The sequence below is a fragment of the Furipterus horrens genome, unplaced genomic scaffold, assembly GCF_987537825.1.
Source record: "Furipterus horrens unplaced genomic scaffold, mFurHor1.1.pri manual_scaffold_12, whole genome shotgun sequence".
NCBI classification, from domain to species: Eukaryota; Metazoa; Chordata; class Mammalia; order Chiroptera; family Furipteridae; genus Furipterus; species Furipterus horrens.
Window position 1 is genome coordinate 34,450,153 of NW_028327182.1, and position 26,282 is coordinate 34,476,434.

The 26,282-nt window shown below is 35.4% G+C and overlaps 1 protein-coding gene across 1 annotated transcript in view; it reads left to right on the forward strand.

The window, feature by feature from the left end:
* The window catches only part of DIAPH3 (diaphanous related formin 3), a 474,633-nt gene that overhangs the window by 143,401 nt on the left and 304,950 nt on the right, over positions 1-26,282 (forward strand). The window contains exons 8-14 of the mRNA XM_090258348.1: positions 547-683; positions 3,418-3,523; positions 11,129-11,239; positions 11,518-11,636; positions 12,388-12,504; positions 16,644-16,762; positions 22,122-22,186. Of these exons, the coding sequence (XP_090114474.1) occupies positions 547-683; positions 3,418-3,523; positions 11,129-11,239; positions 11,518-11,636; positions 12,388-12,504; positions 16,644-16,762; positions 22,122-22,186 (774 nt within the window). The remainder of the gene's footprint in view (positions 1-546; positions 684-3,417; positions 3,524-11,128; positions 11,240-11,517; positions 11,637-12,387; positions 12,505-16,643; positions 16,763-22,121; positions 22,187-26,282) is intronic.

Sequence of the window (26,282 nt, forward strand, 5' to 3'; positions counted from 1 at the left end):
GTATGTTGAAATGATAATATTTTGGGTGTATTGAAATGAGTTTGTTAAAGCCAGTTTTCCTTTCTGCTTGTAAATTTTACATTGCACTTGCAGTTCACAGTAACTTTTATTTCTCTGGGAAATGTGCATCCACTTGTGATAGTGTATCTCTTACCAGTCTTCCTTCCCAGGAAGGATCCGCATGGCCTTAGTGTTTACTTCTCCATCTGACTTTTTATTTTGTATGTTTCTGTTGGGAGATCTCAATATTTTACACTGCTTCTCTCTTTCTTCAGCTGACTACTTATCTGTGTTAATAATTATCAGTCAGTATCGTTGTAAAATCACCTTTGAGTGGTTATCTGTATTTGATTGATTCTCATAGTTCTTGATGTAAATTGTATACTTCTCTGAATTTTTTAGGATGTTATACATTCTTTATTTTTTTTGTTTTATTATAAAATATATTATTCTATAAAACTTTTTTAATAACTGCATTTTCTTCAGAACACTATATTTTAAAAACTAACTGTTAACATTTAACCTCTTATTTCCAAAATGTTATAGTATGGCTTGGAAAGAATTATGAGTGAAGAGCGGAGTCTTTCTTTATTAGCCAAAGCTGTCGATCCCACGCACCCCAGTATGATGACAGATGTGGTCAAGCTCCTCTCTGCAGTGTGCATTGTAGGGGAGGAGAGCATGTAAGTCTTCTGAACTTACTCCTCTTTTTATATAATTATTTAATACAGTGTGCTTTATTTAATGTTTTCATTATCTATTCTGTTTTAGACTGGAATTTAAGTAAATGAAGTATACTTAAGCAACCCACTTAATTTGTATAGGCCAGCAGTCCCCAACCTTTTTGGCACAAGGGACTGGTTTTGTGGAAGACAATATTTCTATGGATTTGAGGCGGCAGATGGCCTTACAGCCTGCCACCAGATGCAGCTTAATTGTCACTTACCATTCACTGATAGGGTTTTTTTTTTTTTTTTTTTTAAGATTGTATTTCTTTTTAGGGAGAGGGGAGAAAGGGAGAGGAACCTTAATGTGAGAGAGAAACATCAAATGGTTGGCTTCCGCACACCACTGATGGGGGACCTGGCCTGCAACCCAGGCATGTGCCCTGCCTGGGAATCAAACCAGTGACCTTTCAATTCACAGGCCAGTGCTCAATCCACTGAGCCACAGCAGCCAGGGCTCACTGATAGGGTTTTGATATGAGTCTGCAAGCAGTTGCTTTATTATGGTCTCTGTGCAGTCAAGCCTCTCTGCTAAAGATAATCTGTATTTGCAGCCACACCCCAGCGCTAACATCACCGCCTCAGCTCCACCTCAGTTCAGCAGGCATTAGATTCTCATAAGGAGCTCGTATCCTGGATCTCTGTGTGCACAGTTCACAGCAGGGTTCACACTCCTTTGAGAATCTAATGCCGCTGCTGATCTGACAGGAGGTGGACCCCAGGTAATAATGTGAGTGATGGGGAGTGGCTGTAAATACAGATGGAGCTTGCTGCTCATCTCCTACTGTGTGGCTGGTTCATAGCAGGTCACAGACTGGTACTGGCTGGGGGATTGGGGACCCCTGATATATGCTGAGATACTGACTTCTTCATCTTATTTATTTTATACTGTTCTGAACTCAAACTGTAAGTAAAAATTCTAATGAGTTCTACTTCATATATTTTTTTTTCTTTCAGATAGAATTAATTCAAAGTGTAGATCATGTATATTCCCTTATAAAAAGCGAATATACTATTTGAAAATCTGTATGTAAGGCAGATTTAGAAAGTGACATATGGAATTGTATTTTACTAGTTGAGGGTACATAGTTCTTGACCATAAAATATACACCAAAGCTTTTAAAGACATTCACATGCTAGCGCTGTAACTAAAAGACTTACATACATATTGAAAGATAATTATAAAGATGAGCTATTTTTTTAAAAAGAAGATTGGGGATTCTTATCACAAGGAAGCATTTAAAAAGTACTTGAAATATTTTTTAAAAAGAATAAAGATATAAAAACCAAACAACCAGAGACAAACAGATATAGCACTCTTGTGTAAGGGCAGGCAGAGCCCTCTAAGTGGAACTTCTGCACATGTTGGAAAATTGTCCTTGTGATGATCCTCTGTGGCTGGTGACTGTCGAACCACTCAATTTGGATTTAGTTGGAGACACAACAGACAGCTCCCCGTCCTGCCCTTCTGCCCCCATACACACCTGTCAAGGGTATCTGTCGATGAGACTGTTCCTGCTGCAGTCCCAACATACAAAGCCAGACTTATAGCCTCAGCACTTTCCATTTCCCATTTTAAAAAAGCCATATTAATTTTGGTGTAGAAACCTAAGCATGAATTTCATGGCTTTTTTAGTGAATTTATTAGGGTGACGTCGGTTAATAATATTATATGTGTTTTAGGGGTACAGTTCTATTAAACATCATCAATACATTGTATTGTGTGTTCACCACCCCAAGTCAAGTTTCCTTCCAGAGTGAAGTTAATGTCACATGAGATACTTCCTGTGTTCTCTCTCTCCCTTTCCTCCTTCCTTTGTTTCCCTTTCTTCCTTTGTCTCTCTTTCTCCCACACTTCCTATTTCTTCTCTTTTTTTCTTCCCTATCTCTATCTTCCCTTTCCTCTTTCTTTCCCCTTTTTGTCTTTTTTTTTTCTTTCTTTTTTTTTCTTGTTTTTCCTCCCATTCTCTTTCTTCTTCCCCTAGCTCCGTATTATTTCTCTTATATTTTTATTTTATAATGGGGCTCAAAATGATGTAATATTGATAACTCTTAGTGTTCACAGACTATGAAACTATGTAAGCTTCTACAGTCTTCCAGGTCTTGTGAACATAGCTGTATTTTTGTTTTTTTTAAAGGAGTAGCCGGTATAGTTCCTGCATAACTATTATTTTTTATATTTGACTATAATTTGTTAGTACTATATATTTGTGTCTTCAGTTACTTATATTTGAGAGGAAGTAGAGTGTAGTGGTTATAAGCATTTTTATGGCGCTTACTACATATATTATCTGGTTTTAGATCCTTGCTCTACCATTTAGTAGATTTGGGGAAAATTGTTTAACCATTTCTGCCTCAATTGCCTAATTTGTAATACGGATAATGATAATGCCTACCTCATAGAATTACAAATGAGTTGCTAGTTGTAAACTGGTTTAATTAGTGCCTGATGTGTAGTGAGCACTATATAGATGGGTTATTATAAGGAATAAATAAATCAAAATGTGTAACATGCTTAGAGCATTGCTTGATACATGCTATGTAACCTACTGATACATACTGAATAAACTGCTTTTAAAACTTGCCTGGAAGAAGAAGTGACTACCGAATTTATTAAATCAAACAATTGGATTATAACATTTGGGTTACTTGCTGTTTGCAATTTAATTAGTAAATTCAAAATTTCCAATAGCCTTGAAGAAGTTTTAGAAGCTTTAACATCAGCTGGAGAAGAAAGAAGAATTGACAGATTTTCTTCTATTGTGGAAGGTCTTCGACACAATTCAGTTCAACTGCAAGTAGGTGTCATGTATATCATGCCCATTGTTTTGTAATTGTTTTCTGACTGGCTTATATTTAACACTATAATATGAAATCCTGCATGTCAACTATTTTATACCATTTTTAAGAAGTGTATAGAATTATAATTTATTCTATATCATAATTTATCTTATAGATGCAACTTGGTATATACCTACAATTATTTCCATAGGTTACTTTCCTAGAAGTTTACTTACTATGTATCTCTGTAAACTATATAATTATAGTCCCACAAATTGTTTATTCTATGTTAGTTTCACAAGTTGATTATTATAATTTTGAAGACATTTTGGCAATCTCTCATAATGGCTTCTCATTGTATTAGTTTTTATATCTGAAATATTGAAAGTTTATGTGAATAATACCCAAGTGTACCCAAGGTACACTTACAGAGATTTTCAAAAATATTTAAGTGCTTCCAAAAAGTCACATTTAGTATTAAATGTAGGAGTATCCTAGCTGCATACCAATATTCATTTACATTATCCTTAAGAAAAGAGGTGAGTTTTTATACCTGTAATTATTGTTACAGTCATTGCTAATGAAGTATGAGTATATTTAAAGAAATATTGATAAAAATATTTCAGGCAAAATCGGGAAATGTTAGGACTGTTAAATTAATAAATTTATTATGATATTTGTGATGATGGTGTTTGTGATGATGCCATTTCTGATGACAGTGTTGTGAGTGGCTGGTGAGGAATTTCTTGTTGTGATTTGTTTCTGGGCAGTAGGCAGGTGTGGAGATGTGTGTATATGTCCCTGTTGTATGGAGCCATTGGAAAAGAGCCCCTCCTACTCATCCCGGCTTATTAGAGGGTGTGCAAGTGAGGACCTAGGATATGTTACCCACTTCTGACAGAGTCCCTGCTTTTTCACTTGTTTGGTTAGGGTCTTTTAATTCAAATATCATTACCCTCCGTTCCCTTCTTTGCCTCCCCTTTTTTGTCTGTTCCCAGGTTTCCTATTCACCACAGTGTTAATGAAGAGTAAACCTACATGAAACTTCATAGAGAAAAACTGAACAATTACTTTTTGTGAATTTTCATCCAGTACTCATGTTAATTTTGCATATGTAATATTTGTGCACATACCAGTCAATTATTAAATTAATTTTCCTTACTTTGGCAGCATATTAGAGATCACATCTAATTTTTAAAATCTCATTTATGTAATGTAATGGTCACATATAAACTTTATTCCCTAAATGAAGACATTTTTGTACCAGTATATACTTTTTACATCTAATCACATTCATGTTATAAAAGTGAGAGGTGTAGTGTCTTTTGGTAAAAGGAATAGACTTCTGAAGTAGGCCAGTTTGAATTCAAGTCCCAGTTCTTCACATCCTAGTTGTGTGACTCTGGATCAGCCTCAAATCTCTTCCTTGGCTCAGTTTTCTCAGTTGTAAGATGGAGATAATTAATATCAGTACCTAGCTCATTGTTGATGCAAGTATTACATAGGATAATATATTTAAAATGCTAGTGCAATGCTTGGTCCTTTAGCAGAATTGTTGAGTAAAAGTCAGCTGTAAGTAGTAATTTTGTTAAATTAACCAAAGTTGGTGGAGAGTGGAAATCGGAAGTGAACTTCATTTTCTTTTCCAGGGACATTACCAGTGTTGTTATTAAAATTAATATTAACTATACAACCCAGCAATTACACTCTTGAACATTTATCCCTGATTAATGAAAATCTATATTTTCACAAAAATTCATGCACCAATTTTTATGGCAGTTATATTTGTCATAGCCCCAAACTGGAAAAGCCCCCAAGTCCTTGAACGGGTGGATGGTTAATGTTTGGTGCAGCCATTCCACAGAACACTAAACAACAGAAAGGAGGGAACCACTGATACATACAACTTGCATGATCTCCAAGGAAATACCCTGACTGAAAAATGCCAATTCTAAAAGGTCACACATTGTATGATTCCTTTTATATAACATTCTTCACATTAACCAGATTATAGAGCTGGAAAACAGTATAATTGTTGTCAAAGGTTTAGGACCGGGTCTGGGAAGGTGTTGAGTGTGGCCATAAATAAGTAGCAGAGTGACTCTTGTGGGATTGAAACCGTTGTGTGTCTTGATTGTAGTGATGGTTACATAAGTCTGTAAATGTGATAGAAGTTCATAGAACTGCACATGAATACCTGCACATGAGTGTAAAGCTGGTATGATCTGAATAAGCTCTGTGGATTGTACTGATTTCAACTTCCTCATTTTGATATTGTACGCTAATGCAAGATGTTACCAAGGCTTGAAGAAATTAAAAAAAAAAAAAAAAAATATATATATATATATATATATATACACACATACATATATGTCTAAAGACTTGATGTGGTTTTGAAGTGATTTCTTTTGTGACAGCTTTATAAATTTATGTAAATTATATAAGTTCACATTATATAATTTACCCACTTTAAAGTATATGTTCAGTGTTTTTATGTATATTCTCAGAGTTTTGCAACCTTCATTACAATTTTAGAACATTTTCATCAACCCCAAAAGAATTCCTTATCCCTTAACTCTAAGCAACCATTAATCTACTGTCTTTATAGGTTTTTTCATATTATGGACATGTGATATAAATGAAATCATCAATTACTGGTCCTTTTTGACTGACTTCATTCACTGCAGAGCACTGCAGGGCATTCATTGGTTGATTCTTACATGTACCCTGACCTGGGATTTAACCACAACCTTGGCATGTCAGGACAACGGTTGAACCAATTTAGCTATCAAGCCAGGGCTGCATAATTTATTTCTTCACTTAGGCTACAATAGACCACCAGAAAGATAAACTTAATTCATGCCTCAAAGGTAAATGCTAAGTTTCATAATTAACCAGCTAGTCAGTTACTTATGCAGTAACTGGGTTGTGCTAGACATTAGAACTATGCAGATGAGTGAAATACACTCCTGTCCTTATGAAGCTTATACTCAAGAATTTAAAGCCAGCTAATGTTTCCTATGAAAATTGCAATACAGGCAGTTTCAATCAAATTTATGGGAGGAAATAGAAGAAATTAATGATGTCTCAGCAGGGGTGTCTAAATAAATATTTAAAAATCCAAGTTTGTTTTTAGTATTCCTGTTCATGTAAATTATAGCCTCTTGAATCCTGCAAAAAAAAAATTATTATTTTTTTTTCTGGACCTATGGGATATATGCAGTTACTCCAAGTTCTGACTTGCTCTCTCTTTGTATCTGTCATTTACAGAACATATAATTGGAAGTATAAATAAAATTATACTACTTTTATCTGCTGACGTACTTTACTATTTTTGTGTTTTTCTATATTATATAGTCTGTTAATGTATGTTAATTTAAATTCTTTGAATTTTCTTTTTTTTTGTTCTGGAGGCAAACTATTTCTCTGTAAGCATCCTTTATTCATTTTTACTTGATAAATGTGAACTTTGTGTGGAGAGAGACAGATGATATCTGCTGTGCAGTAGGAAAGATGAATAGCAGTCTAAGCAGTATCTCTCATGCCCAGATAATAAATATTATTAACAGAATCTGAGAGTATTTTTATTTAAGTACTTTACTGGTACTTGTTTCCAGTCTGGACTTAGCTATCATTTTACTTGTAAGAGCATCTACTTAGATCCAGGATGAACAAGTTGAATAAAGAGTAAGCTTTCTAAAGAATACTTGGTTTGCTATTTGTTGGATATCATCTCAGTTCCTTTAGCGCAGTCATGGAGAAAGCATCTGTCCTGGCAGCCTGGGAAAAAATTGGGCAGGCCTCGTGGCTGGCACTCAGGCACCACACCTGCTGGTGCATCTTTTTTTTTTGTTTAAGAATTTATTTATTTTATTTCCTCAACCTACAAATTGAAAGCTACAGTTGAAATGCCCCTGTCAGTTCTTCTGTGTCCTTTTTATCTTCTCTCTACTGCCCATGTAGATGATCCATCTAAGCTCTTGGTGTTTTCATTCTATTGTTAATGGTAATCTTTCTTGAACTGGAGACTCCTATATCCAGTTATTCCCCTACTCTTTTTGATAATGATCACTAATAGATACTTCCAATTTAACATCTTCAAAAATGAACTCCTGATCTTTCTTCCCAAGCCCATTTCTCCCAGGGCCTTTCCCATCCAAATAAATGACAGCTTATATTTATTCTTTGAATTGCCTAGGCTCAAAAACTTGGATTCAAAACTTGACTCCCCCCTTCTCTCTCATAACGATTTCTTTTTTTAAAAAATAGCTATATCCCTAGCACAAAGATCAATGCCTGATACATAGTAGGCACCAATAAATAGGCTTTGAAGGAATGAATTGTATGAGCTAATAAAACAGAAAGTGAACTGCAGTCTGATGCCCAAAGACAGAATCTTTAGTTAACTTGGGATGCTCCCCAGAGGGCAGAAGCTCCCTGTTCTCTTACTCTCCTCAGTTCCAGAACTGCTATTGAAGCAATTAGTATGGCATAATGCAAATTAATGGCGATCATATGCTGCGTTTTTGGAACATCAAGCAGAGCAGGGTGATTAATTCTTTATGATGAACATCTCACTTAGTATTTCCTTGAGATTCTGTTAATATCCCCAGGTGACACAGGGTAGGTACTCAGTAACTAATTTTTGTTAATGAATGAGAGATTCTTAATGGTTCCATTTCAATCTCACGGTGTTAAAAGTGGGATTTATTCTATTCTCTAAAATTTGTTTCTCTCCTTGCATTTCTTATGTCTGTTAATGGACTTCCTCCTGTCTACTTGAATAACAAAGGTGGCCTGTCTCCTGTAAATTCTTTTCCTCTTCTTCACCCTGTCAATCCAGCCATTACACTGTATCCGTTTTTCTTCTTTATATTTCAAATATTCAGGCTCTGCCTTATCGCTCATGAAAGTTACTTTTAATATAGGTTCTTAACTTGTATCTGTTAAGACTATTATTACTGCCTTTTCTTTTATTAACTTTATTATTATTGACTTTTCTTTGCATAAAATCCATTATGATGGCCACTATTTTTGGTTGCATCGGGGGCATCATCTACCCTGTCTCTTTGTTCAGCCTCATCTCCATGGACTTCTTCCCCTGCTCTCCTCTTTCACACTCTACAAACTACTTAAGAAATATGAATTCCAAGTAATTCAACAAAAGAGCCTATGTCTTTGAGCCCTCTGCTTGCAACATCTTGGTCCTCCTCTTCATCAGGCTGCCTTCCTATTACTCCTTAGAAGTCTGTACCATTACTAAGCTGTCTTTGTTTTTATTTAGTTTTTCCATATTCCCATTATATACCAAACATATCTCCCATTGTATATAGTATATTTTTAATCATTGTACCTATTTACCTTCATTTGGGCAGGCAACATGTCTAGTTTACCTTTATAGTTCATGAAATACTTTTAGTGTCTCTTGGAATTGATTTGGCACCCACTTCTGCTGGGATGCTGTATTAGTGTGAAATTATGTGATACAAAAATATATGTGGTAAAAATGTAGAAGAAACTAATTCCTTGGTCTTTAGCTTGATTATAGATTTTTTATCTGTAAGGAAATAATACATTTTGCTGCATACTTATATGTATCCATAGACACCTTTGCATAATTAACATAAGCAGTATAAATTAGAGTGGCTCCAAGGTCATGATGGCAAATTATTGTAGAGTTGGGAAGGATATTTTATAGAACTAAATTCATCATTTCAACTTAAGTCAATTTTCTGTTTTTCTTATTACGGTGAATTGTCCTTTATAGTTTCCTGGAAATACTTTGAATTATCCTTTTCTCCTTTTTTCCCCTTATTTCTACTTTCCATCTAGGTGCTATTTACTGCTAATTTTTGTTACTTATTTTTGTGGCTTTGTTTGAGTGGTCTTTAATATACATCTTTTCCAGAAACTTGGTGACTAAGACTGATATAATTTCTCTGAATGCACAGAAACATTTGTGTGCTCTTTGAGATCTTTTAAAATTGCTGAAAAAAACCTTTGTGGGTATCAGGTGATGACTGGAAAGAAAGTGGAAAGAAAGCATTTTAAACTTGACTTTTTGACATGAAGTGGTTACAGTTCAGTGAATGTGTGCTGGAAAGATTGACTCTTTTTTTTCAGTTTTTCCTTTAAAAAAAAAAAAAATGTTTTCTTTCTCCTCTCTTCTGGCACATTTCTCACCCCTACTTTAAACAGTCTTGAATTTTGACAGTAGAAGTATGCTGGCTAGATTTTAGCATTTAACTATAAAATACCACAATTACTATATATTTCAATCAACAGGGACTGAGACCCCTACTGGTGTCTTAACCTAAAAATGACATTTAAAATTCATATAAACCTTGCCTTAAGGGATAGAGAAAGGACAATTTAGGGAACAGCATGAGGTTAAACATTGATCAGAAGGCCCATCATTCTTGCTAGACTTTGGTAGAATGTATACTTAGAAAAATAACAACATCAGCAGCAAAGCATACTTCCGCTTCTCTAGAGACAATCTCTCTTGCTTCCATGATATGGATTTTTAGATGATGAATGATATATTTCAGGCCAGGGTTAAAAAATGGAGAGGTTGAAATTTGGAGTGTTAAACCTAAACTGAAAAAATACGGTGAATTTTAATTTTTATCATTTAAGGTATATACTAAAAATATATATAATAGTTATATTATTTCTTTATGCCTTTATCATAACATACAGTGGTTCTGAATTTTTGCCAGAAGGTAAGAATTATTGCCTAGTAAATTAACTGCTAGTAAATAATTGTGTAGCATTCATAATATTGTTATGGGAGAAACTCCCAGAAACTTGGTTCTTGTCGCCAATGCAGTAAAGAATTACAGATCAGCAAGTCTATTAGTGTGCAAGCAGGGTTTATCGGTGATCCATTTTCCTGGAAGAAAACGGGCCCAGCTAAGGTGGAAGTGGGGGCAAAAGGCAAGAGAAAGGGTAGCAAGAGCAAGAGCTGGGGTGGCTTGAGGCCTGGCAGCCCGAGAAAGTTTCAAAGGCTTTCTTTCCTAGATACTAGAAAAGATACATAGAATTTCAAGGACTGCTGAGTAAGTGGACGGGACCTGTATTCCTCTTCCTCCCTGCCTTGGTTTGCTATCAGTCCTACCTACCTGTATGGTTTCTGGTTATAACAACCCCATTAACCAGATTCAGGACACTTGTTGACTTTGAAGTCTTTGGGACTTTGGAGTTGTCTTGATGAATGGAAAATTATTTTATTGTTCTATTATGTGTTAGCCATCTATTAGAGATTTACAGTTGGTCAACGGGGATGTGTTCAGTTTGTGGTTTATGTATATGAAATGACATTTTTGGACAAGAACTAAATTTCTGGTTAGAGTAAATGATTTTGCGGAGCAGTGGCAATGCCTGCAGTTTCTCCACCTCCTTGCCCACAGGAACCTCTGCTTGAAAAGTAAAGATTCCACTGAAACTATAATTTTTATGTAACTCACACTTGATTAAAATAAGAATTATTGTTTTAACAAACTTTTGTGAGGGAAGATGTTTAATAATACTTGGAGCAAAACCTTGATGTTTCAGTTCTATTATCCTCCTTTTTTAAATGTTGAATCTAAGTCTAACTCTGGCTGTGTAATTTATTGTAGGTGGCATGTATGCAGCTAATCAATGCCCTTGTTACATCTCCTGATGATCTGGACTTCAGGCTTCACATCAGAAATGAATTTATGCGTTGTGGATTGAAAGAGATACTGCTAGTAAGTGCCCTGCGGTCTCCTTATTAATATTTAAATTAGAGGAGTACTTGAGTAGGGGGAAATTTAGATAAAGTACCTTGGAGAATAATTTATCTGTGGGGAAAAAGGCTTGAATATTAAAATCTATTTTTAAAATCTAGATGATAAGATTTTTGAGTGTTTAACACTTTAAATTTTGAATGCTATAAATCAATTTGAGTGGTTGGTTTATTTATGTTTTTATTTAATTTTTTGCAATATGGAAAAAATTTATTATAATTTCTATGTGTTATTTCTAGAATTTAAAATGCATTAAGAATGATGGCCTGGATATCCAACTTAAAGTTTTTGATGAGCATAAGGAAGAAGACTTGATTGAGTTCTCTCATCGCCTAGAAGATATTAGAGCTGAATTTGAATATCCTTTTGTTCTAAAATCTAGACAGATATGTAAAATTACTGTCTAAACCTCAACCAACCAACCTCCTTCCCATAAAATATTAAAACTCCTCAAGCCATTTCTATATAAACAATATAAAATCAAACCTCTTTGAATTAGAAAGGTAATTGTATAAACTTTTCTTATTTTATTAGTTAATGTATGATTTTTATGCATATACACATAAGTAAATGGATGTTTCAACCTACCAATGAGTTCTGTTAGACCAGTCTTATGTGTATGTGTCTTTTGTCTTTTTATGTTCGGTACCTCCCCCCCTCCCCACATGCTTTCCAGCTGTAGGAATTAGGGGACCTTAGCTCCTGCCTGGGTATGTACTCATATGGGCTTTTGTTAACATCTTGGGTCCGTAGATGTATGTGCTTTTTCAGAGATCTGCCGGTTCTAGTCCACCACTGGGGCTTCTCCTTGATAAGTATGCTCTCTGGGTCAGGGCACCCCCAGAACCCAGTGCAACTGCCCACTGCACTGTCTGGCTCTAGAGAGGAAGATCGGTTGAAGTTAATTGTAGAGGAGGAGACAAGCATCAGGGTGTCATTTGCACACAACTTTCCCTCTACTCTCAGTTCTAACTACTTGCTTTTGGTCACATGTTGAGTATGAACTATGCCTTTTTTAGACTAAGACATACAGTAATCTTTAGATTCTATGTCATTATTTTAGCTCAGTGTAGAGTATGAATAAACCTACATATTCCTTAATCAATTACTGATGCATATGATGTTTACAACATGGTGTGGAGCACAGTTAAGGAAACCAGAGCAGAGAAATATTTTATTTCTATTCTTCAGCATCTCTTACTGATTCGAACGGATTGTTTTATAAGGTAAGAGGAAGCTGTATTCTAATGTTTTCTTTCACTGATAAAATTCTGTTAATTGTGAAATTCACCTAATGTTTGATTTGGATAAGCAAATAATTTTCAGATTTTTATTTTTTTCATAATACTGATTCATAGACTGTGGCATTTCCTTTGGGCATATGTTTAGATAGGTGATAGTAAAATACTACTATTATTTTTTAAAGCTCCAGTGGATTCTTGTTTACAACTTTTCACCTGAATAAAATTGCAAACTAGCAACAAATAACTAGTTTATCTTGTGACGGATGATATTTTCTGGTTGGTCCTTAGGCAGTAGGAATGATGATTAGTTTCTCTTTATAACTTAAATGAAGAGTGCTTAAACATTGGTTTTATTAAGTAGGTAGAAAGTGCCTTCATAATACAGACGTGTTTAATGTTGCTAACCTCCCAGAAAAGCAAGACAAATGACTTCCTCAAGTTTGGTTATATCCTAGCCAGCTTGATCTTATTAACGAATTGTTTATCCTGTCTGTACTTGACCTATATGTAACTATATATGGATATTAGCACCTAACTTGCTTGGGTTGCTATGAAATGAAATAGGGTAACATGGGTTACCTAGCCGAGTACTTGGCACATGGTGTACGCTCAATAAATGTCCTCAATATCCACTTTTCACTTTTATTACTATTTTATGAGGGAAGCTGAGATCTTTGAATGTAAAACCTTTTTTTTTTTCCCTACCAGTATAGCTTTGTTGAAATCGCATTCTCAAATACTGTGGGTAGTAAGTTTTTTCATATTCTTACTTAAACTGGAAGGATTTGTTAGATATGTGTCATCCAGGCCCTGTCCTCTGGGTGATGTTAGGGAGTATATTTTGGGCCTTTTGATGTACCTAACATGACAACAGAATGAGTCAAAAGTGTTAAAGCTTTAGTTTCTTTGGGCTGGGTACAGATCATCCATCATATCTCTCCTTTGTTTGTAGAATTAAGGAATCCCATTGGTATTGTAAAGTAGGAGTTTAGTAATGTGTTTTAATGCTTTTCTTCTAATATTTTATAAAAAATGAAAGTTTAAATATTTAACCACTTTACAAATGCAAGAGAAAAATACTAATACATTAATTACATAAGATTTTACAATATAGGTATCCTGCTAATTGGGATATTATATTATCTTCCAAATTTACTTAAAAGTGAACTTGAAACTTCCACTTCCTCTGAAGTAACTCCATCCTTTACTTGATCTCCCTGTATGATTGGTCCTGTCAAACTTTAGTTGTTTAAAGCCGTTTGAGTTTTCAAGAATTTAACACTGATGTTTGCCTTAAAAAATTTGAATGTGGCCCTAGTGCTGTGAGGGTGAGGTGGTTGAGGGTGGGGGGAGGGTATATCTTACTTATGACCTTAATCCCTTTATCTGTTCCCCAGGAGGACAAGAGGTGTCTAATTTCAAAACAGATTATAAAGCACAACTGTCCTGGGACATGCTCAGGGGACAATCCTATCACTTTAGTGGGACCCAGGGCCTCAGAGAAATATTAAATTGTAGTATTACTGAAGTGACATTAGTGAGGCATAAAAGTTTAATTATTTTGGTCATCTTTTGAGTGCCACTTTTAAAATTTGATTCACATCTAATGGTGCTTTTTTGTTGGCTCTTTAAGCCTCAGGTCCTTGGTCTTTGTTCCAAATATGGTTGCTATGAAGGCAGTGTTCTTCCTATGACTGTTGTAGTCCAAACAGTTCCGTCTGTTTTTACCCCATAATCCCAAATTCTCATTGCCTGTTGTGTTGTTTTTGTTCTTGTAAAGAAGTTATACATTTACAACCAAATTAAGCCAGAATTATGTCCATTTACATAAAATTATTTGTCATGCATTTTTTTATTTACATACAGTAAAGTTCACTACTTTTGACTTACAGTTCTATGAATCTTATTGGTCTTAGCTTCATTTTTTGGTACCACTATCTCAGATGAACCTGGATTTTACCTTTCACAAGTCTTCTATTATCTGAACATATTTTGTTTCATGCACATCTAAAATTATTGATATGAATAAATGTAATTCATTTAGTTTTTTTAATAAAAAGATTAGGTGCAGAATAATTAGATTTCAGAATGCAAAATAGTCTCATTTAAAAGAATTAGTAGATAACAAAATTAGACTATTCACTTCTACATTTGGAACAAAAGGAAATTTTACTGCAATGGAACTTGATTGGAGAATGTATATCAAAGTGGCCTCTGCCAACCAAGAAAAATCAAATGCAGTGACATAATTGAAAGGTGGAATAAAAGATCAAATTCAGTCCTGCAACAAATAATTAGTGGCTTGCCATGTGCAGAACAGCATGCTAGTTGGATGTGCATAGGAGATAATTTCTCATATTCTTAAAAAAATATTACAGAGAAAATGAATATGATTTTTAAAATCCTCCGAAATGGCTTTTTATCAGTAAGTAATGACAATTTGTGTTCATCTTTTAATTAATATTATTCCCATATTCCTCTGACATATTCACTAACTCACTGATATCGCTCATAGAGATTATTTTCTCAATTTACATTTCTGGAAATCAAATGTACATTATTCTTTCTTAATACTGCCTTACTGAAATATTTTTTGCATAAATTTTAGCTACATTATAAATGAACTTATAATTGAGAGTACGGAGTTACTGAGATGATTTTTTTTTTAATGACATAAGTAGCTTGTGTTGTTAATTTAAAATATATTTTAAAAGATTTTATTTATTTATTTTTAGAGAGAGGGGAAGGGAGAGAAACATCAATGTGTGGTTGCCTCTCAAATACCCACAACTGGGGACGTGGCCTACAGTCTAGGCATGTCCCCTGACTGGGAATCAAACCGGCTACTATTTGGTTCTCAGGCCAGTGCTCAATCTACTGAGCGACACCAGCCAGGGTTAAAATATTTTTATTATTAAAACAACATTAGGGTAGTATTGAGTGAGTAAAAAGGAATGGAAGTGCATTATCTAAATCTTCAAATGTGAGAAGTGAAATGTGTGCAATTTATGTACTGTAAGTGTAAATGTGATTATGCTAAAATATTAGAGAATGGGAGATTATTTTTTGAAAGAAGTTGATAATACTTTCTTGCTTTGATTTGTTCCCTGGAACAGTGTCTTGAACATTTTTACTCTGACAATTAATGAGCCTTAGGCTTTATGCTCATCTTAAGCTATTATAAATTTTATTGAACATGATGGATGGCTTATTAGGTGTAGGGCTGTAGGTCATATTTTATAGGGAGGGAAAGCCCAAGTGGCTAGAGAGGACACCATATACTTGGTAAGGAAGGTTAGGAGAAGAAAAGTATGCAAAAAGTCTTGGAGGGAAGAAATAAGTCAGGGGAGGTGGCTGGGAATGGAGGACTGTACCACATTAAAATAATGCCCATGCTCTTACCACTTTAGTTTGGTTTTTATAAAATTTTCTAGATATTTCTATGACATGTGTTGGCTTGAGTTTAAGGGATGTTCTTTAGCTTATTATACACATAAGTGGACTGAATTGTATTGACGTCATGAACCCTATTTGGGCATTTTAGTTAAACTTTAATTTTTGGACAAAAATTGAAACACTAAATTTTTCTAGCTTTTCTCTTGAGTAAGAAATACTTATTTGATATTGTATGTAATTTACAGTATCTGTTTTTAATTTGATTTCACATACATGCTAAAAACAGTATACCTTCCAGAGAATATTTTAGAAAAAAATTTTTTATTTGTATTAATAAGATGAATTAATGGTAACTATTTCAGTATGGTACTGTGGTTAGTTGATGACTTTATTAAGGATTTCCTTTTGAGAACATATCTCACTTTATCTTAATATTCTTTCTTTTACTGCTTACTGATTAATGATTAAGTCAAGGTTCTGACTTGTATAAGAAAATCTTTAAACAGCAGTGTACTGGCTAAAGGATTATAAAAATACAATGTCTTAAAATCATTAAAAGGAAAATAATAAGGTAATTATATTTACTATCACTATCATGTTAAATTATGTCAACTATTGAAACTATACAAAGTAAGTTATTGAACTTGAAATCAAGCTTACCAAAATGTTTGTTGTGAAGTTACACTAATAAATTAAGTGTACACTTATTCTTTTCCTTGATTTAGGCAACAGTACTTCAAATTAATTGATGAGTGTGTATCTCAGATTGTATTGCATAAGGATGGGATGGATCCAGACTTCACATATAGAAAAAGACTGGATTTAGATTTAAGTCAATTTGTTGGTGAGTATTTCTCTATTATTTAAATGGAAATATCTTATTGTGTCTTACCCCCTGGGTTAGCTCTGCAGTATTTGTTCTCATATTGGGGCCTGTACACTTCTGAGGTTCTTAATACCCTTTCTGGGGTTTGAATAGTTAAAACTGTTTTCATAATAATAAGAATTATTTGTCTTTTTTTACTGTTGGTATTTGCCCTCGTGATGCAAACCAGTTGTGGGTAAAACTACTAACACTTTGTAATTAATCAAGGCAATGGCACCAGACTTTTTCTTTTTTTTAAGTATATTTTATTGATTATGTTGTTACAGTAGTTCCAATTTTTTCCCCTTTGCTCCCCTCTGTCCAGTACCTCCCTTCCCCCAGCAATCCTCTCCCCACTTAGTTCATGTCCATGGGTCCTGCATGTAAGTTCTTTGGCTTCACCCTTTTCTATATTATTCTTAACTTCCCCCTGTCTATTTTGTACCAACCAATTATGCTTCTTAATCCCTGCACCATTTCCCCATTTCTCCCCCTTCCCCCTCCCAGCTGACAACCCTCCAAATGATCCCCATACCTATGATTCTGTTCCTATTCTAGTTTGCTTAGTTGGATTTTGTTTTTATTTTTTAGATTCATTTGCTGATAGTTGTGAGTTTGTTGCCATTTTAGACTTCATAGTTTTTATTTTCTTTTTCTTAAGTACGTCCCTTTGACCTTTCATATAATAATGGCTTGGTGATGATGAACTCCTTTAGCTTTACCTTGTCTGGGAAGCACTTCATCTGCCCTTACATTCTAAATGATAGCTTTGCTGTATAGAGTAATCTTGGTTGTAGGTTGCCTTTCATCACATTAAATACTGTTCGCCAGTCCCTTCGTGCCTGCAAAGTGTCGTCTGAGAAATCAACTGATTGTCCTATAGGCACCCCTCTGTAGGCAACTCTCTGCCTTTCTCTTGCTTCCCCCAAGACTTTGGTCTTTATCTTTCACCTTTGGCATCTTTGTCACGATGCGTCCTGGTGTGGTCCCCTCTGGGTCCATCTCCCTGGGACCCTCCATGCTTCCTGTACCTGTATGTCCATTTTCTTTGCAAAATTTGGGAAGTTTTCCTCATTATTTTCAATTCTTCCTTCCTCATTCTGCACTGGTTGACTGTTTTTTCTTTCTTATGTTCCAAATCATTGATTTGAACCCCGGTTTCCTATTCTTTATCATTGATTTTGTGTGGATTTTTCTTTGTTTCATTTAGCATAGACTTCACTTCTCTTATGTGTTTGCCATAGTCAAGCATATCTTTCAAGCCTTCGAGCATCTTTATCACCAGTGTTTTGAATTCTGCATCTGCTAGGTTGTCTATCTCCTCATCACTTAGTTTTCCCACTGGAACCTTGATCTATTCCCCCTTTTCGGCCATACTTCTCTGTCTCCTCATTCTGACAGGCTCCTGTGTTTGTTTGCCTCTGTGTCTTAGGTAGAGCTGTTGCTACTGTTACGTTGTAAGGGGCGGAGCCTTAGGGTTCGTCAGTACAGGGTGACCTGTTTCACCACGTTGTGACGCTGAATGTGGGTGAGGGGTTCAAGGGGGAACAGTGCCGCCTACCCAGCACTCGCCCCCTTTTCAGGCACTTCTACTTCCATATAAGACTGGTGCTCCTTTAGCTGTTGTCCTGGCCGTCGTTCCCAGAGTGGGTGGGTCTGCGGACATTCTAGGACCGTGGAGGTCCTTTAAACAATCGGACTCTGCTGAAACCAGCAGTTTCTGCCTCCACTCCAGTCCCCACTGGTCTGCACAGTCAGAAGCAATGAGACTTGATTTTCACCGGTGCTGGGACCGTGAGCTGTGAGATCTGGTGAAGAGCAGGGAATGCTCCCCAGGTGTCCCTCCAGACTTTTTTAAATGTATGACTGTGTTTTCTGCCGCCCTGCTGCTGCCGCTGCCGCCGCCGCCGCCGCCGCCGCCGCCGCCACTGCCGCCGCCACTGCCACCGCTACCGCTGCTGCCACGGCACCGCATCCTTTTCACCCAGGCTCCGCCCCTCCTACCTGCCTGAATGAATATTTCTTCTTTATATCTTTGTTTGCTGGACTTCCATGCAGTTTGATTTTCTGGAGCCTCTGGTTGTTTCTAGATTTAAGGTAGTTGTATTCCTTCTTAGTTGTGAAGGGAAACGCAGCATGTCTGGGTATGCTTCCATCTTACCCGGAAGTTGGCACCAAACTTTCTTATTAGCCATTGTATTCTTCTCTCCCAGTAAAGCAAAACAAAACAATAAAAACTGTCTTTCTTTTTTGTTTTACAAGAATGTCCTTGATAAAGACCTAGAAAATATTAATTTTATTAAATATCTACTCTGAGCACACATCATTTTCTCAATCTGTGTGACAAAATGAGATGTATGCAGATAGTATCATACTTCTGCTGCATACCAGAGTACAATTAGAATATACTCATGTAATTGTTTGAGTTGTGACCTGAACTGGCTCCTTTTTTTGCATCAGATGAATGATTGTCATATAAACTATGACTACTCAGACTTGAATGTTTGTGCACACTTTCTTAAAAATGTAATGAAGTGTGTCTATATCTTCAAGGAAAATGAGAGATAGAATTTGTTACTAATGATAAAATTCAAGCTTTCAAGTAGAAATTCAAAATGTGGAATGATTTGAATAGTATCTGAAAAGAATTTTTATTCCTGGACATTAGGAACACTTTTTTTCTTGAGTAGTTGAGTGGTTTTGACATTTAACTCTCATTAAATATAGAACATAGAAAGGAAATATAATCTCAAAACAATGCTTGACTATGTAAATGAAACATAAATAATACAAATAATGAATTTATTGTATTTATTGATATTAAATGTTTAGAACTAACTTACAGGCCCTGAATAATACAAATACAGTAGAGTGTTGATATGAAAAGATGATAGAAAACACAGGGTTGGGCAATTCAGGCGACAGATGTTGGAAAGTATGTGGCATAGATTATTTCATGTTTTATAGTGAAAATCAAGACATATTGTCTATATAACAGGAATCAGGGGCAGGCAATTTAGAAAATAGGAGGAAGTTGCCTCTAATGTCTTAAATAGATAAGTCAAGAAATAATGGTATAGATATTTTATTTAGAGTTAAGAAACTACCCACCAGCATAATCTAATGCAGAAAGAGCTTTGAGAACTTACATTTAGGGACTGAGGGTCAGTTTTCAATGCATTTGTTTTGGTTTAGTTCACTATTACTTTTTATTAGAAACCCTTTTATAATGTTTTTTTTAAAGCCATGTTCATGTATTATTTTCTTTAAAAAGTGAAAGGAGGGATAAAGTACATTATGGGAAATCCATATAAATCACTTCTCCTGCATGGTGTCCCATCTTATGGATGTACAAGGTCTGTCTGGAAAATGTCCAGCAATATAACAAGAATGTTTTGCACGACATCAATGTAACCTGGCAGCCAAGGAGAGTGGACTGGAATGTGCATGCATGAACAATGACAACTTCACTGGACTAGTCACTAGTGGCAGTAGACACTGTTGAGTGAGCTTGTGTACAGTGTGGCTGTCACATTCAAAAGGACTGGGTTAGTAGAGCAACAGATTCAGAAGGCTTTTGGGGATGATGCAATGAGTGCAGCACAAATAAAAATGTGGCACAAATGCTTCAAAGATGGTTGAGAATCTGTTAAAAGTGATCCATGTTCTGGAAGGCCTGCAACAAGCAACAGCTGAGACTGTTGAATGTGCATGGGCTGCAGTTAACAAAGATTGGTGACTGACAGTGTGAGAACTAGAAGCTCATCTGGGGATTCCAAAAGCTACCATGTCTGGGGTTATGACACAGGGAACGTGTCATGGCAAAATTCATTCTGTGGCTTCTGCTGCCAGATCATAAGGAACATTGTGCTGCAGTTGCTAATGACTTGATTCAAACTGCTACCAGTGAACAAGATTTCCACAAGAAGGCCATAATTGGAGATGGATTGTGGGTCTATGGCTGTGATCTGGAAATGAAGGCCCTGTTGTCCCAATGGACGTCACCTGGTTCTGCATGCACAAAGAAGATGGGGTAAAGTCGCAGAAATATCAAGACTGTATTAACTGTGTTTTTTGATTGGGAAGGTGTTGTCCATCACAAGTACTCCCCTCCAGGTCAAACAGTTAATGAGTACTACCTCAATGTTCTCTGTCGATTGAGAGAGGCAGTGTGAGGAAAATGGCCGCAGCTATGGGCAACTGCGTGATTGGCAGCTTCATCACAAGAACGTTCCTGCTCATGCATCACTTCTTGTGCAGTTTTTTTGTGAAACATCAAATCACCCAGATGACTCAGCTCCCCTACAACCCAGATTTGGTGCCCTGTGATTTCTGGCTTTTGCCAAAACTAAAATCACCTTTGAAAGGGAAGAGATTTCAGACCGTCAGTGAAATTCAGGAAAATACGACAGGGCAGCTGATGGCAATTCCAAGGTGTTTTGAACAATAGAAGAGATGCTGGAGAACTGTGAGAGGTCCCAAGGTGACTACTTTGAAGGGGACCGAGGCCTCATTGTCCTATGTACAATGTTTCTTGTATTTTGTGTCATCTTCAATAAATTTCTCTATTTTTCATATTAAATAACTGGATACATTCTGGACAAATGTCATATAACATAACATTTAATAGATCTTATTTATGGGCATTCATTTTTAGTTTTTTCTAACATAAACAATATTTTAATGAATAGTCATCCTTAAAGACAAAGTCCTAGAAATAGAATTGCTGGGAGAAAGAAAAATTCATATTTTATATTTTAGTAATATTGCCTGGTTTCTTATTAGTGAAGTTTCTTATTTATATTTCTATTGTGTTGGCAAGTTAGTTTCTCTCTGCCACCTCCAGATTTGACATTACGGATCATTTAATCTTTGCTATTTCTCATTAAATATTTTATATTTTCATATTGTCAGGGAAAAGAAAATGTTCATATAATTTAGCAATTTTTAGTTTTGTTATTCTTAACTTTCTGTTTATTTCTGTGGCCCATTTTCCTATCTTGTGTTGGATATCATCTTCTCTTCAAAATATTTATGGACTGATGATAAAAACCTTCGAGTATTTTATGTTACAGTTGAACTACCTCCTCTGTCTTCCTAATGGAAGTTTAAAATTGTGGTAGAGTTTATCTTTCCCTTTATGTTTTATGGCCTTGTTATTATGCTTAGAAAGTCCTTCTATATTCCAACATTGTAATATGTTTCTCCATTTGGCTTATTTTATTACTGGCACTGTTCTAAATCTTTTCAGTGATTTTTTTTTTCTTTCTAAACTCTTAAAGTCATAATAAATTTGAGAAATACTGCAATTTAAAATTTTCTGTTCTTGCAATTTTAGATATATGCATAGATCAAGCAAAAGTAGAAGAATCTGAAGAGAAAGCATCAGAATTTTACAAGAAAGTAAGTAATTTCGACCAACTTTGCCAACTGTTTGGGGACCCACTGCTGGGATGATTCTGCCTGAGAGCGTTTGCTTGTTTCCTCTTTCCTCTTTCCCTCCTTTTGGCATTTGCACAAATACCATCCTCCAAGGAGGACTTCTAGACCATTATATTTAAAAATTTTAGCTCCCCACACCCAACCCGACTCTCCCTATGGTTTTATTGGTTTTCTTTTGTTGTATTTATCATCTTACATGCTACATTGTTTATTAAGTATGTATATGTGTATATATGAATATGTTGTCCATCTTTCTCAATTTTATGAGGGCTTTTTTTTTTTTCTTTTTTTTTTTAATTCACTGTCCCAGCACCTAGAACAATTCCTGGCCTAAGAACTAAAAGAATGTTTTTGAATGACTGAGCAAAATATATAGAGCCAGAATTTTAACATTGGTTTAGTTCTCAAGAAATCATATATAATTAGGTACTTAGGATCGAAAGTATATCTAAAAATTTTAAAAGAAAGGTTAATATGCTTGTTGTTTTGATTAAAGTTGCTTCATTTTAAATCAGGTTGAACTATATAAAATTACCATTTTCATAGGTCAAAAGTATTAGATATAGGCAATTTCATTTGTTTGAGTCTTCTGGCGTTGCTAATCAGTGTCCGTTAGTTCCTTACTTTTCTTTAAGATGGTGTTTTGTGCTTTCATCTCTGCTTTGCATGTACCTATTAGAGTTTTTCTTTTCTCTTTTTTTGCCAGGGGGTGGTGGTATTGTTTTCTTCACATTTTATGTAGTCAGCTCTGATTTGAATTGATAGGACTGGTTTCTTACATAGGAGAAATAATGACAATTACTAAATCACTCTAAATGAACGTATACTAAATAAACATTTAGTATGTGTTTGGCACCATGACAAAGACTCTACTTTTTATCTATCTATCTATCTATCTATTTATTTATTTTTGTATTTGGCCCTAAAGGAATTTTGAGAGAACTGTACATTTTTCTAAACTTTTAAGATGAAATGTAACTTCAAATGGTAGGCACATTTTCATAAGTTAGCAGTAACTTGTGAAAAACTTTGTAAATGTCCTAAGATGTCCTAAGGTGTGCACTGAACGCCTACTAAGAGGGTGGTATATTTCAAGCCTTCGGTTGCAGCTGGGATTAAGCTGTGAATATGATATTGTGTTGCCCTGAAGTACCTAGTCGAGTGAAGAAACAATGGATCATTTAAATTAAGTGTCATAAGTGTTACAGTTGATAGATATCTGTGACCCCTCACACCTCCAACTTTATATTTTAAGCTCAGTGAGAATTTTCACTCTTTATGGGAGAGTAGTAGGAAATTTTTAAGTACTTTATTTGAATATATCCCAGATAGTATAAATTTGCTTTTATAATTTTTAGATATAAAAATTTATATGAGTGATGTTAAACATGATAACCTTCTTAATACATTGTCTTAAAATTATAATCTTTAAAAGTAAACAGAAGAAAGACCTTGTTCAAGGTTAGTTGTCTCCATTTAGTAAGAACTTATGTGTCTTAGGTATATTCATAAAATATTGTTTGCTTCATAAAAGATTTCTACTTCCATTCCATTTTGTATATATCAGCAAGAATTTCTTTCTGATAGCTTTATAAGGACACATGTAAATACTTTGCTTTAGGCAGGAAGCTATCTCAGTTGCTAGACACATTCTTGATTTTGGTGCATAAATTTGAAAAATGAAGACCAGAAATGTCAGAAAGTACATAGAGAATATTGAATTATCAACCTTCTTGTACAGATGCAACTAATACATTTACCCTAGGAATGAAATTAAGCAAAGCCTCAACCTTAACTGTGTTTCTTGACATTTTTGCGTGTAATATTTTAAGCATAATATTGCTCTTATAACTCTTTTTGGAGAAGAAGGCTATCATACCAGTTTTTATAAAGTACATTTTTAATGGAGATTCATTTTATCCCCAAGGCTACCGTGATCTGTCTGTAGATATTATAAAAATGCTAAAGTAAAGTTTATATTTTGTCTGATCCTTTTATAGGAGAGGATCTAGATATTTTTTCTTTGTTATGTAATACAGATATTTCAATAGGGCCAAGTTAATTTATTAACTTCTCTTAGTGTGTACTAATTATGACTAGTTGTTCTGATAGTTTTATCTTTCCCCTACACAATCCTTTATTCTTCTGAATCTTATTCCAAGACCTATGAAATATGATAGTGTACATATTTATATTGTGGAAAGAAGTTTTCATTCTTACTCTCATAAGAAAAATTTAATACTATTTCTACTGCTATGCAGCAGTAAATACAGACTGAGCAGTCGTCAAAAGGAGAAGAAAGAAAATGACCTCTCAAAGATTTTTGATGCTGGGAGATTAGGGGACTGTAATATATGGTAGTGACTGAAGTTATTCATCATATAAAGGAAGATTGGACAGGAATTGGCTCATCAGTTCATTCAATAAAGATATATTGAGTTTAATTATAAATGTAAAGCTTTGGAATACAATGAAAAAGGTTTTCATTATTGATGAACTTCCAGGATAATGAGGGTTACTGAGGTGTGTGATACTGCATTTTGATATTTTTATATTACAGTGTGATAATTGCTTTAGTAGAAAAAAGCCTATGTGGTGTGTAAGCCTATAGAAAGTATAGTGGAACCTTGGTTCTCAAACTTAATTCATTCCAGAAAACTGTTCGCAAAGTGATTTGTTCAGAAACCAAATCTCCTTGGTTGCCTGAGAGACACGTGACTGATCGTACAGGTATCAGCATAAAAAGGTTGTTGGGTAGAGAATGGAGACCTGAAGTTTTGTTAGACAACTGAGACATTTTTTCCATGAATAACTTGGTTGGGAACTGAATTGTTCTATAACCAAGATGTTTGAGAACTGAGGTTTGACTGTACTCCTCACTTAATCTTGGGTGGCCAAGGAAGACTTACTCAGGGAAGTGATAACTAATGTGATCAGTAAGAGGCAGCAAGCTGAGGCACCAAGTAGGAGCCATGCATAAACTTTAATTTCTTACAGGTTTCTCGTGCTAAACTTTTCCTAAACCAAATTTATGTTTCTTGTGCCCTAAAAATATATTTTTAACCTGCATTTTATTTCCTCATTCTGTAGAACATATACATGTTCCCTCACTCATTTCCTTTATTCAGCTGGACCCTAACATTTTTGATTTCTGTAAAATTTTGCTTTATTTCCTTTTCATTCTCCTGTCTTCTGCCTCAAACAGGCCTCCAGTTCTTTTTTTTTAAAATAATTTATTTATTTATTTGTTTGTTTATTTTATTTTTAGAGAGAGGGGAAAGGAGAAAGAGAGGGAGAGAAACATCACTGTGTGGTTACTTCTCACTCGTGCCCCAAACAGGGGACGTGACGTGCAACCTAGTCATGTGCCCTGACTGGGAATTGAACCAGTGACACTTGGCTCGCAGGCCGACGCTCAATCTACTCAGTCACAGCAGCCAGGGCTCTTTTTTTGTTTTTTGTTTTTAAATATGCTTTATTGATTATGCTGTTACAGTTGTCCCAATTTCTTTTTCCTATACTCCCCTCCACCCTGTGACCCCCCCAAGTTGTCTCCACCCCTTAGTCCATGCCCATTGGTTGTGCATATAGTTCTTCTCAACATCTTCCTGTCTACTCCACTCCCTCCTACTATGCTTCTTAATTCCTGTACCATTCCCCTCCCTTCCCACCTCCTCCTCCCCGCTGACCTCCCCTCAATATGTTCCCCATACCTATAATTCTTTTCCCCCTCTCGTTGCCTACTTAGTCTGCCTTTGTTTTGGTTCCCTAGCTTTGGCTATTGGTTGTTATGATACAGTTTTCATTTTAATGTTCATAGTTTTGATCCTCTTTCTCCTAATCAAGTCCCTTTAACATTTCATGTAACAGTGGTTTGGATCTGAGGAACTCCTTCAGTTTTACTTTGTCCTGGAAGCACTTTCCCTGCCCTTCTATTCTGAAGGACAGCTTTGCTGGATAGAGTAATCGTGGTTGTAGGTTTTTGCTTTTCATTCCTTTGAATATTTCTTGCCAGTCCCTTCTTGCCTGCAGAGTTTCTTTTGAGAAATCAGCTGAT